The 13,436-nt window shown below is 42.2% G+C and overlaps 1 protein-coding gene across 2 annotated transcripts; it reads left to right on the plus strand.

Annotated features, from left to right (window-relative positions):
• Positions 1-2,473: 2,473 nt before the first annotated feature.
• On the plus strand, positions 2,474-9,295 carry LOC116393740 (terminal nucleotidyltransferase 5A-like). Of its 2 annotated transcripts, none has more exons than XM_031866303.1 (2): positions 2,474-3,539; positions 5,130-9,295. In XM_031866303.1, exons 1-2 carry the CDS (start codon positions 3,114-3,116, stop codon positions 5,943-5,945), a joined length of 1,242 nt encoding a protein of 413 aa, XP_031722163.1. In that variant the 5' UTR covers positions 2,474-3,113; the 3' UTR covers positions 5,946-9,295. The 2 variants fall into 2 exon arrangements, with proteins under 2 accessions (XP_031722163.1, XP_031722164.1); XM_031866304.1 differs by having other exon boundaries at positions 5,133-9,295.
• The last annotated feature ends 4,141 nt before the right edge of the window (positions 9,296-13,436 follow it).

Genomic DNA, 13,436 nt, shown 5'->3' on the forward strand with positions numbered 1-13,436 from the left:
AGCTGACGCTATTGATGCTGTTGTTGCAATAGCTACCCTCTCTGGGCCTCATGCAAAAACATTTTCATATTCTTATCTTAAATTTCTGCGAGCCACGTCAGATTCAGCAAACACTCCCAACTTCAGATAAGTGTGTAAAAGACCAGATTTTAGTCCTGCTTTTGGAGAATAACAGCAGACCAATTGCACGACTCCAACGACAGGTCTGGACCACTTGTAAATTGTGTTCATAAATCACTCTTACAAGCCACTTTTGTAAAAAGTAAAATTAAAAAAATTAAAAATCTCACTGTTCATGCAATCTGGCTCAACGTTAACAGCAACCGCTGATGTACAAAAATGCACTAAAACGCCACAATCGACATTCCTCTGGTGTCTTGTGGACTGTAAAACCACAAATTAGAGAGAAGTACTTATTGATGACCCAAGTAAAGGAGTACATCTTCGGTCAACATGGATTCACAGACAGATTTTCTTCTGCTAATGGAAATCCAGACGCATAAATGGAAATAGTAGAAGGTGTTGAGTGACTGAGGGGATGGACGAAGGAGAGTGGAGGCACGTTCGGCTAACGGGCTCACTGTAATCTCTTAATGAACTTCTACGTGTGGGAATGGTGGAAAGGGGAACGAGCTAAAAAGAGGAAGAGGACGAACTCCGACAGAGGGAGGAGTTAAGAGATTGAAAGCAGAAGATGGGTGCACAGGGTGAAGGAGATACTTTAGACACTGTCTGACTTTTTGAATGAAGCTCTTGGTTTCATTTGCGACCATGTTTCTGTGTATAAAAGGGGGATGTATGCACGTTTAGCTCATTCATACACATTTGTTTCCCATACAGTATGTGGCAATCGTTTTGGGAGTTCAATGAGGGGTCTGTCTGAAATCCCCTCTCCAATCCTCTGATGTCGTCAGACATTGCAAACCAGGCCAACGTCATCCACTTGACAAGTCAGAGGTCAGGTAAGTAGCAGCTTCATGGTAAGCATCCCCAGCAGTAAGCCTGCCATTGAGCCTGCAGTTAATGAGGAAAGTGCAGAGTGCGACTGACCTGCTGTCTTGAGTCAAACTACAGAGCTACACTGTCAGGAAGTGTTAACATAAAATTGTTTCAATAACTTTTTAGGTTTTAATTTTTTCTTGATGGGGCATTTGTTTATTACACATTTCGAGTTGTTATAAGTTGCTGCTCTGTTCACAGTTTACCCAATGAGATTCAGAAAATAAGCAACACCAAGAAGTGAAACCAGCTCCCACACACCACTGAATAAACAAACGTCACCGAAACTTAAAATAGTTCCAGTAAACTTGATCTAAATGCCATATTGTTAAATGATATATGGCTCAAATGCTTTACAGATGACGTGCTACCAGATAACGAGTATACAGAGAGTCTATTCAAAAACTACTGTATGCAGTATGCTTTTTCCCCCATGTTTGACGATCAGAGCATGCACCGAGCATGCAGTAACAATACCTCGAAGTGGCATATGCATTGCAGTATCTGCAGAGGTGTGAGTGTGCACACATACATGCGCATGCATGCATACGTGTGTCTCTGTGAATGTGTGGCCCTGTACATACAGGTTAATCTGCGGTAAGCTGGTTTATGGATCTCGTCTGCAGTGACGCAGATATCCGCGCCAAGCTCTGCACTGATAGATTCTTCATGACAACTAACCTGCAGACTATATGGCCTATACCCTACATGCTGACAGATGGCTTACATCCTACATGGCATAGGTGCCATCAGAGACATGCTTCAAATACAGCTATTTTGTGTTAATTGTATTGATATGACATTACATACACATACAGGTAATGCACTTCTGTACGTTTGTAAATTATCCAATGATTGGTTCACACAAAAACCACGCAGGTCGGTGAAAAACCCTCGAGGGCGTTGTGCATTCCTGTTCTCACCTGTGAAACATGAACTGTAACATGACGGTGAAATTATTTATTATTTATTATTTGTGATGCTGTTATCTAGAGTGAATTACAAATGATAGACTGTTCAGCATTCTTTGTGATTAGCCTGACCATGATTGTACCAGGTAAAAGTTCATCACACTCTTCATCAAATATTGGGCGTCTACTTGTTAAAATAAGCTGCACCGATTTCTGAGCGAGTTCATCATCACTGCAATGATCAAACTGAATGATAAGCAACAAAAAAGTGACCAGCACCCTTATTAATAATGGAAAGGATAGGACAAGTGTGGTGTGGCTTTTGGAGAGGAGAAGGAGTGCCGAAAAATCGATTCAAGGCGAGTTTTGGTGAGGGGTCAGCCTCCAATCTGTCTCCTTCTCCTCTCTCTTTACGCCTATTTTCCAGACACGCCTCTGTCTCCAGCCTTGCAGCCACACAAAGTAACTATGGGAAGCGAGTGCAGCTATTAGTGAGTGTGGGCTGTCAATCAGGCCGACCCGCCCAACGCCTCTCAGATGGGAAGCGCTCTGGTCACAACTTCTCCAGCAGCTGTGGAGTGGGACCTCTGTGGCATTACGCAGTACCAACGAGCAACAATCGGCCAAAATGTAAAGGAAAAGCAGCCTAACACCTCTTTCTGAAAGTAGGTGTGCAGTGGAAAAGTGTAGTAGTCTCAAAACGAGTGCGTAAAGTTGACGTTACGCAGCAGGGACGCGCAATCTGTGCGTAAAAGTGAGTCAAAGTGGATGAAACGTTTTCTCGGCTGCAATGGATGCGTCAGCGAGCCTTTGGGGCGTAATAAAGAGCTGAAACTGTGAGGAACAATTGTTTCGACCTTTACAGTCGGTGTCTGCCTTCCAAAGTTTTGCGACAGCGCAGCAGCGGAGCGGAGCGCGCAGCAGATGCTGAGCAGTGACTAAGCCTTACGGCTGGGAAGCTAATGAATTGAATTTGCCTGGACTACAGACTTTATGTAAGAAGTAGGACACGCACAACGCCGCCCAACTAGTTATTTCCGTCTTGCGTAGAGACGCTTCGTCGTCCAGCACATTGTTGTAATGACAGACGTCGACTCTGAACGTTCAATTCTTCACAAAGTTGCAGCTGGCTGATGCCACGACTCCAGCAGGAGTTAGTGGAAAGTTGTGTCGTTTACATCCTTCTGTCTACCTCTTCACAACATGGACGAGAGTGTTGAGTCTGCTGTGGCCGACAGCAGCTCGGACGGAGAGAGCATCAACCTCAGCGTGCTCAACTGGGAGCAAGTGCAGCGGCTGGACACCATCCTCACCGGATCCATCCCCATCCACGGCCGGTGGAGCTTCCCCACTCTGGAGGTGAAGCCACGAGATATCGTCAATGTGGTCCGGAGCCGCATGGAGGAGAAGCGGATACATGTCCGGGAGGTGCGACTGAACGGCTCCGCCGCCAGCTACGTCCTGCACGAGGATAGCGGTCTGGGATGGAAAGATCTGGACTTAATATTCTGCGCCGACTTGAAAGGAGAGATGGAGTTTCAGATAGTGAAAGATATCGTTCTGGACTCTCTTCTAGACTTCTTGCCAGAGGGAGTGAATAAGGAAAAGATCACACCAGTGACCTTAAAGGTAGTATATGGAGTTATAGATCATATGACTGTTTGTTAATCTTTCAAACCTGACAGGGAAGAAAGTGAAAATATTTTTTAATGCACTTAAAATTAAATGGACATAAGTCTTAACACGATTGAGTTCATGGGGTTGTATTTGTGTCTTTATTATGCATCAAGCAGAGTAGGTTCAAACTATCAACACTGCAATCAAAATGTTTTGTAGTAAGTAAAATCAATTTGTGATTAAAAATGGATTAATGCAAATCCAAAATGTTTGCTTGCTGTTGAGCTGAATCTCGTGGGCGGGACTTAGGCCAAATGTAAGACAAGTCTCTATTGGCCAGTTTCGATCACAGTGACAATCAAGCAATATTTGTTATTGCAGTTATAATGATGTTATAGAACCCTTCAGGGTGATGCAAGACCTCTCTGAGATCTCCATGTTAAGGGCTATTTCACAATAATGACCCGCTCGCTGTATCCTGCTTATTTCACGACTACTTACTAATTTCACGCAAATATATTTATTTGAAAATGAAGTCTGCGTCCATAGCAACTTCTGTTATTCATAGTTGAATGCTGTAATTGACCAATCATAATCGACTATTCAACAAAGGTCGAGACTGGCCAATAGAGACGTGTCTTACATTTTGTTGATTTGTCAGTGTAGGTCCCGCCACACGAGATTCAGCTCAACAAGGAAAACCTTTGGATTCACATTAATACAAATTTAATCATGAATTTATTTTACTTACAATTTTAAAAAAAATTGAATTGCAGTGTTGATGGTTTTGCTCCAAAACTTAATTGGTTTGATTGCGTGATAAAGACAGAGAATATGAGATCTGCCCTGAATATCTCCAACCAGCATAGAAATATAAGCTTTCAAATAGTAAAAAGGTTGGTTTCCAATTCAAAGAGGATTCTGTCTAATCCAATTGGTGTTGGATCCACATTAATAAGTCTTCTCTCAGTTACCTGGATACACAGGACTTGCCGGGCTACTAATGGTCCACCAACAGATGTGATCAACAAAACATCACGACTAACAGACCTAATCCAAGATTTGTATCTGGTGCAAATAGCATTAATGTCCAGTTGTTGGAGCCTCCTCAGCCTGGTTTAGAGTATTTTCTATCCAATTTTCTATCCTCTGTGTAAGACGCACAGTGCAATCATTCTTAAACATCACCAGCAGTGCATGTGTGGCTTCAGAAGAACTAAAAAAAAAAAAAAAAAGTGTTTGATGCACTGTTGCAAGAACTAACACCATATTACAGCTGTGAAAGAGAGGACAAGTTAGTTAACAGACAGAAAGAAGGCTGTAGGACTCATCTGACAGTCATCATTGTAGCCTACTCTATGCTCTGATTATGTTGCAGTGGCCCTTAAAAGTTATTGGAAACACATAGCCAAATGTTTTTATGATGGTTTATGTTTAACTAAATGCTTGTGTGTTTTCTGATTCATAAGATATGAAAGTTAAATCTATATCCACCTATATGAACCTAATAACTCAAACAGTGTCTTGACTTAAAACTTGCACAAACATGAAATGCATTAAACTTAGTCAATGATGATAATGTTTCACTTGTGTATGTTTTAGGAGGCTTACGTGCAAAAGATGGTGAAAGTGTGCAATGACTCAGACCGCTGGAGTCTCATCTCCCTCTCCAACAACCGCGGCAAGAACGTGGAGCTCAAGTTCGTGGACTCTCTCCGACGGCAGTTTGAGTTCAGCGTGGACTCCTTCCAGATCCGCCTGGACTCGCTTCTACTCTTCTACGAGTGCTCGGAGCACCCCATGGCTGCCACTTTCCACCCCACGATTCTCGGGGAGAGCGTCTACGGCGACTTCCCCACCGCCCTCGATCACCTGCGCAAGCGCCTCATCTGCACCAGGAGCCCCGAGGAGATCCGAGGCGGGGGTTTGCTGAAGTACTGCCACCTGCTGGTGCGGGGTTTCCGCGCAGCTTCCGACACTGAGATGAAACTGCTGCAGCGCTACATGTGCTCGCGCTTCTTCATTGACTTCCCCGATGTGAGCGAGCAGAGGCGGAAGCTGGAGTCCTACCTGCAGAACCACTTTGTGGACCTGGAGGACAGGAAGTATGACTATCTGGCCACGCTGTACGAGGTGGTGCAGGAGAGCACGGTGTGCCTGATGGGCCATGAAAGGCGTCAGACTCTCAGCCTCATCTCCTCGCTGGCGTTGCGGGTCCTGGCCGAGCAGAACGCCATCCCCAACGCCGCCAACGTCACCTGCTTCTACCAGCCAGCTCCTTATGTCTCGGATGGCAACTTCAGCAACTATTACATAGCGCAGGTTCAGCCCATCTACCCCTTTCCTCCATCCTTTCCCCAGTATTACATTCCTCCTCAGCACCATCCTATGTACGCCGCCTGGTTACCCTGTAACTAACCTCTGTGTGCATTCACGGACTTTTGTGGAACCGGTGGAACCTCCTTGAAAGGGATGATTGCTGATCGTTTTATCTCTTTCTTGAGATGGGAAATTGAGGGAAATGAGAGAAGGAAGAACACGAGGCAAAATTAGACAGATAAAAGAAGAGAATAAGGAATCAAGGGGAAATGAGGGCAATGAACCTGGATCAGGGCAGTGGGCCAGAGAAAGGCTTTCCCCCGGGGTAGGGTGCCACAGCAGGAGGAGCTGAGCACACAGCGAGAGATGCCAGTAAGGGAGGCTGACCCATCACTTTAGGGTTCTCTCATCGAAGATCGATTTGGTAGACCATCGGGGTATACGATGATATTTTTCTTGTCTGTTGTGAGTTATGGCTCAGAGGAACTCACATTTAAAATAATGAACATGTACGAGATCCACATCCTCTTTACATGAGAAACCATAACTAACTCACATACAGCCGCTGAGATTAGCGGAGGACACGCATGACATGCTGAAGATGTCGATTCATGGTCAATCACCGGCGAGCTTCTGACTTTGTGCACTGTGTTTGTATGACACTCCTTTTCACAGACAATGCAAAATGAGGAATTGGATACCGTTTACAAATCCAAAGATCTACTTTGATACTTAACTTTATCTGAATTCTGAGACAAAAAAAACAACAAAACAATGCATGCTTTATTTCTGTACAGGAATAATTTTCTTTAAGTGCCTAGATGAAGCCTAAAGGGAAGAGATATTTTTGTGATTCTTTATCTGTTGGGTCGTCCAATTGATGTTCGAGGTGATAATGAATGTGCAGTAGAACAGAGAGTCGACCCATGCCGAGTAAGGTCTCCGACACAGAGGCAGGTTTTAGACCAACTGATTTTTTTGACCATGTTTCGCTAAAGACTCTGCTCTTATCTGCAGTCCCGCTCGACGAACACACATCCTGATTATCAAAGAGGAAGTAGCAACATAATTTCATCATCAGTAAAGAGAGGGGGGGGGAGGTGGAGGTTGGATTAAAAATGCTTACGAGAGAAAAATAGATGGGGATTTTGAGAGAAATGTACAGAGAAAGAATTCGGTTTGGCAGCAACAGAGCAAACAAGAGAGAATAAACTGCTCTTATCTGCAGTTGTATTGGATTGCCAAATAAGGTGGTCAAGAGCTCAGCTTAAAACGAAAAGCTATTCATCACAGATAATGTTATCATCTGTGGGCGATGAAGAAATGTATTTGGATATGTGGAAGTTTTGCGCCTAATGTATTTCAAAATGCATCTTCGTCTCGTGTAGTCTATTTCAAAATGTTCTTGTGAAACTGTAATGCATATGAACAGATCTGACATGTACAACTCACACTTACTTAAAGGTGCCCTGTGAAGTTTTCATGTAAAAAAAACAAAAGTTATGTTTACACTTAGTCTCACCGAAACGCATTATGGGTTTCTTTTAATACTACAAAAGTGTTAAGTGCACTTTCTTCCTCTTGCAAAGCCGATTTTTGGAATGTTTTAAATGTAGCAGGCTTCTTCTTCACTGCTTTTTATGGCAGGATGTGTAATCCATGAAATATTGTAAAATTGATGGGAGGATATAAATCACCCTGCATGCATGGTTGCACATATTCATGTACGTCAAAATTAATCTACTTGTTTGTTTGTTTTTAAATCGCTCCATAGCGCTACTAGTGGTCAAAAACTTTACAGGGCAACTTTAAGTTTCAAAATAAATATTAAACATTAAAAAAGCACCAATGTGTTTTAAGTGCATTCTGAAACAGGGACAACCAGTTTTCTCAAATTACACTGGAAAGTTATTATTTTCTTCTTCTTATCAAATATATAAAATGATAATTTTTCAACATAATTTGTACGCAGTTTAAACATATTTGGACATGCTGTATGCACTGTCAAGATGTGTATCATTTACATGTGTAAGAGAGAAAGAGAAAAGGGATGTCTGCAAACATCTGCAGGCCAAAACAAACTGCATGTCTGTCGGTGGGCTGGATGTTGGAGTAGAAGCATACTACTGGCAGAGTCAGAGGCCCAGCAGAGGAGAATGTTTTCAGAAAATGTGCTGCATGAAGCCTAAAAGGTTTCAACAAAATGCAACAGTTTGGAATGTGTAGAAATTTGGGCTGCAGTAGCAGATTGTAGCTGTTGAAATGTCATCTCTTTTTAACATGGATAAGCACCAAGCAATGAGGAAATGAGTACAGATAAAGACCATCACATGAGCAATAAGAAAGATATCTTTTTTTTATGATGATTATGGGAAAAAAAAAAGTGCAAGACACTCAGCGCATTCTGTCAAACATGTCAGATCTCCTATTTTTCTATCAATCTCTATTTTTGTACAGTTTGCGTTTGGCTGATGTAGCAGGCAGATTCAAAGCTGTGTAGTTGAGTATTTTGTGGTGTGTGCGAATTTGTGATTTATTTTCTCTGCTGAAGAGCAGTGCAGGTGGACATGGCGGCTATGCTGAGATGCAGATTTAGCTTGTGTTCATTGTATGCGTGCTCTGAGCTGTTTCATATGGGGTTTTATGTTGCTCTAAAGAGATTGTTTCACTGTTCTACTTGTTTTTAACTGCTGTCCTGTTTGGGCATGAAAATAATGATCTGATAATTGTATCCAAGTTGACAAACTTGAGAATTAAAAAGCAAAAAAAAAGACCAGCAGACAAGAGTTGTTCAATTCAGTTTTTTGTTATTCTCACACTACTTGCCATAACAATCTGCATGACATTGTTTTAGACGTTTTACCTTATTGAACCTCAGTTCAGCCGAGGTATATAGCTCTGGCATTTAGCGGTTTTGTGCCCAGGCTTTGACAGACAGAGGAAAAGTCTTCATTAGGTCAACGTCCCGAGATGCTCGCACAATGCCAGCGGATGAATGCTGCTGCCAGCATGTGTCAGCTGAACCTGACGGGTTTCCCCTCCAAGAGACGTCACAACGAGCGTCAGCAGCCGTCGTTTCATCGTTTGCCAGACCTCATTAGCTGAGACTGTTTGCAACAGCAGGTAGATGCCATGTACATGCACAGACCTTACTACCAGCAGAGCCTTGGTCCCCAGTGACACATGGCAACTGATTAAGTAGATTGGCTCCAGGTCTGCATTAATCGAATCCCTCGGCCTCCAGATGTCACTTTCCCTACTGACATTGAGGGAAATATCTTCCTTAGTCTCTCTTTCATGTTTATTTGCTTTCTTCCGTCTGTCTCTATGTTACCCTGCCTTATTCTCCATTTCTTTTTAACTTTTACTTTAATTTCTTTGGCCAACACACTGCTTTTTATAGGCTGCTGTGTGCAAGGCAGATGTTAGTTTAGTGACACTGAGTACACAGCTTTATGCCTTCTTTATCCTCCGTTTTGTGTCCTCACTCATTTCCCTTCATCTCTGCCTGCCTGGGCCTCTTGATGAACTTAAGCAGAGAGAGATGAGCTATGGAGAGGAGAACGGAGCCAATGTTATCCCTTGTTAAGAGGGAGAGAGTGGACACTAAATATAGACCCCCGTCTCAGCCACTGTAAGGACATTAGCCCATCTACAGAAAGCTGATTAGCCTCCCTCCATAAGCATGTGCTCGGTGCTCTGGTGTGGTTACTGCGGAGAGATTTACCAGCTATTGTAGTGTAACACATACCTCCCCCATCTCCCGCCATCTTTTAGGTCACTCTCGCTGGTAAGGACAAAAAAAAATAAATCCACTTCCGTATCAAGGGCTTAAAGGGACTGTTTAGTGCAGGGGTCTTCAATTAAAATTCCAAAAGGTCCAGATTGAGAAAATGTCCTCGTGTAAAGGTCCGGAACATTACAATAATATCTAACTTGCGCTATTTAGTGCCATATACATACATATCTATATATATGTATATTCAAGAAGCCTAGTAGTAGTAACGTCTCTGTGTAGTCAACAACTGTCAAATCAAATAAAGAAAGTATACCAATTATATTTTAACAATTATTATTCTCAGTTTTCAAATTTAACTGGATGGATTATAAATAATACATAGAGGCTGGATAAAGAATAACTAACATAACAGTAAGCTTTTTAAAAATGTGCATCTTTAAAATAAAGTAATTCATTTTAGAAAAATTAATTTCACTGAATTGTCCTGCAGCTTTAAATTCAGTTCATTCAGGTGTGAAGTGATGTCAATCAAAAAAGCCACGATATTATATTTTTCTCATCTTCTAACAAGAGAAATCAGTGAGCATGGACTTTATGTGTGGTTATTAAACCACTTGTTTCAGCTCTATTCTCTCTGTTAACATCATTGTTGGACAGTGAATTCATGCGTTAGGATTCTGATCATTTTGGGCTCTTAGGTTTATTTTCTGTGTCTTCATTTAGATGTGAGAGGGTACGTTTGCTCAAAAGAGTTGTGCTTTGTCTGGTAGTGGCGCTTCATTTGCCGCTTTTAATAATCGTCACGGTCTCTAAACATATGAGACACACTGGTTATAAACTGTCCGTGTGAATAATTAACCTATAAGAGTCTGTTCATTCTTGGTTAAAGACTCTGGTCTCTTTGACCACTTTTCTCTTTTTGGAGAACGTCATGTGAAATAACTTCTCTGACTCACGTATTATTCTCCAGCTCTTCCTTCTCTTTCCTCGTCTCTCCCCCGGTGTGTGTACATATCACTCGATTCAGGAAACGTGTCAGAATACCCATATTTGTTTGGCTGAGCTGCGTCACGTGATGTGATTTACAACGCATTGGTCGGCCTGTTTCCTGCACCGCTGAACAAGTGCCGTAAAGGCTGAACAAGTGCCGTAAAGGCTGAACAAGTGCCGTAAAGGCTGAACAAGTGTCGTAAAGGCTGAAAAAGCTGCGCCGGTTAAAATAGAAGCGCTATGTCAAAATAAAATCGATTTTAGGTCCTGGGTCCGGATACAACGGCGTCTGGGTCCGGATCCGGACCGCGGTCCGCCAATTGGTTTAGTGTGTTGCACAACAAGGAAAACAGCTAACCTATTAACACAGGTAGCTTAGGAAGTGTGTTACTATGGTGCTTTTAAGTAGCGTGTTGACAGGTGAGCAAAGGAAGATTACAGTTTTCGGAGAAGGTTAAAGCTCATGTCCAGCTCATGAAAAATCTAAACAATGTCCTGGTTTCTGACTCAGAAAGTGCATTGTTGTCCTGAGAGCAGCATTTTGTTTGGAATAAATCCAGTGACAAAGAAATGTAAAAGTAAAATTACATACATTCGTTTTCTTGCTGAGAGTTAGATGAGAAGATTGACACACTATATGATATTACAGGCGAAAGCCGTTTAGCTTAGCAAAAAACTGGAAACAGAGAGCATAGATTTCTCCGGATCTAACAAAATCCACCTAGCAGCACCTCTAAAGAGCACTAATTAACACATTGCATCTTGTTTGTACTGTATATCTCACTGTTTGTGGAGCTTTAGATGTGCTTGTAGGGATATTTGGTTACTTTTGGCTAGCCTGGACAGAGCCAGGCTAGCTGTTTTCCCCTATTTTGTGTCTTTATGCTAAGCTAACCACCTGTTGGCTCTAGCTTTCATATTAACCGTACAAACATCAAAGTGGATCAATCGGACTCTTAAAAAAGCAAAAGCGTATTTCCCAAAATGTCGAACAATTGTTCTAAGAAGTTGTAACTCACAGTGAGGGCATTTATTGACTCAGTATTTTGGGACTGCACATGTGAGGCAGAAAACGGTGGGAAACCCACATCTGTTTAAAAACTCAAAGCTATGGACCGCCTTCAAAGATCAATCTTGTGTTTATAAAAATACCACGGCTACGACTTTAAGAGGAGCCATCAAAGAAATATGACGACAAAGGATTCCTTTGTGATTTATCTGTTCAAATAAGCGCTGACAGATTTATTTAGTGCAGATTCCGTTATTTCTTACAGTCCAGGATGTCATATCTATCACAACTCTGATTTGTTTTAGCTTTTCAGGCATTTCAGACAGATTCAGAGTGGAGCAACAGATGGACACCATGATAGCTAACCGCCTTGTGCCAATGGATCTGTTGAGGCCGACTATTAGGAACGATGACAGTTATAATTAAAGGTAAAATGTATGTCCTCAGTGGATTTGGTTGTCTAAATGATAATCCCGTTTGTGAGGACCACCATGGAGAAGTCTATCCAACATAAGACAGATGGGGTCTGAGATCTAAAAGAGATGTGGTTTGAAAAACAAGAGAGACATTTTTTTAAGTAGAAAGTTTTTTGTGTAAGGTACTTTTGTACTTTTTAAAATTACTTAAATGGCCATCTAGTGTTTTAATGAACAAAACCTATTTATTCTCCCAGGCTTGTGTGTGGGTATTTTCACAGGCAAAAGGTTGGATGGAGTCACATCACTGTTGCAATCTTTAAATGCGTTGAGCCTCACAACAACAGGAAATTAATAGCACCAAAAAGGTCAGTTAGCAGCTTGTAAAACACTGGAATTAAGGGTGCCGTGCTGACAACAGGTTTTAATTGGCGTACATGAAGACAACTTTATTTGACACTTATTTAGAAGCAGAGGGTAGCATAGCTGCAGCACAGACACAACAGATTAACAGCGTGTTTTATTGGGGATGCACAATCAAAATAACATATTACGCATAATACCTGTGTTTTTGGACCACTGAGTGACAAAGGAATCGATAGCATCTGAAGAAGTGTATCTATGCAAACACACACACACACACACACACACACACACACACACACACACACACAGGAGATGAACCAGTTGGAGCAGCAGCAGGACCAAGAGTCCATCCAGCTCAGTCCAGCCGGGGTCAGAGGCCACCGAGTAAATCAAACAAAAGCAAGACCAGACTGTGAGAAACAACGATGTGTGTCTGTCTGTGCGTGAGAGAGAGAGCAAAAGAGATAGAGCGAGATGGAGACACACAGAGATGTGTGTGGGCATGCGTGTCTGTATTTGTGTACTTGTGCCGTTCGTGTATTTGTGATACAGGAAGGCTTGTCTAGTTTTCAGTGTGAGACATGTGTGGGTGAAGTTGCTTTTAGAGATTATGAATCGCAGCCATAAGCAAAACTCGATCCTCTCAATTATTAGGCAACACAATGATAATAATTCACAGCAGCCAATAACAGAGTGAGTTTTCGGTGACATCAGATGCCAAACAACTGGTTGGCTGGACCAATAAATGAGATTCATCCCTAATCTTAAGTGTTTATGCCTGGTAGTGTAAATAGTTTGGCCATCTGGACCGGGGCCGGTGCTGGAGATTGTCTTGTTGCGGAGCAGAAACCAGCTGGTGACAGAGAGACGCTTTGGTAATTTGACACACAGCAGTGAAAATGACTTGTTTTCTCAAAAGGAACAGGAATCATTAAGTAATAAATCCATAAATAGATCTGCAACGTCGCTCACGTGTCAGCATGTTTGCATGCATGTGGCAGCGAAAAACAATTCAGTTTAATTCTGTTAAATGTAATTAAGTTCAATTTGGCACCACTTTTTAATAAGGC

Source organism: Anarrhichthys ocellatus, unplaced genomic scaffold (genome assembly GCF_004355925.1).
Source record: "Anarrhichthys ocellatus isolate YVR2014 unplaced genomic scaffold, GSC_Weel_1.0 scaffold34, whole genome shotgun sequence".
NCBI classification, from domain to species: domain Eukaryota; kingdom Metazoa; phylum Chordata; class Actinopteri; order Perciformes; family Anarhichadidae; genus Anarrhichthys; species Anarrhichthys ocellatus.

Excerpts from the sequence above, each read along its gene's own strand:
- LOC116393740 (XM_031866303.1), top strand. The coding sequence starts at position 3,114 with ATGGACGAGAGTGTTGAGTCTGCTGTGGCCGACAGCAGCTCGGACGGA. Across the intron at positions 3,540-5,129 it reads TCACACCAGTGACCTTAAAG|GAGGCTTACGTGCAAAAGAT; the intron begins GTAGTATATGGA and ends TGTATGTTTTAG.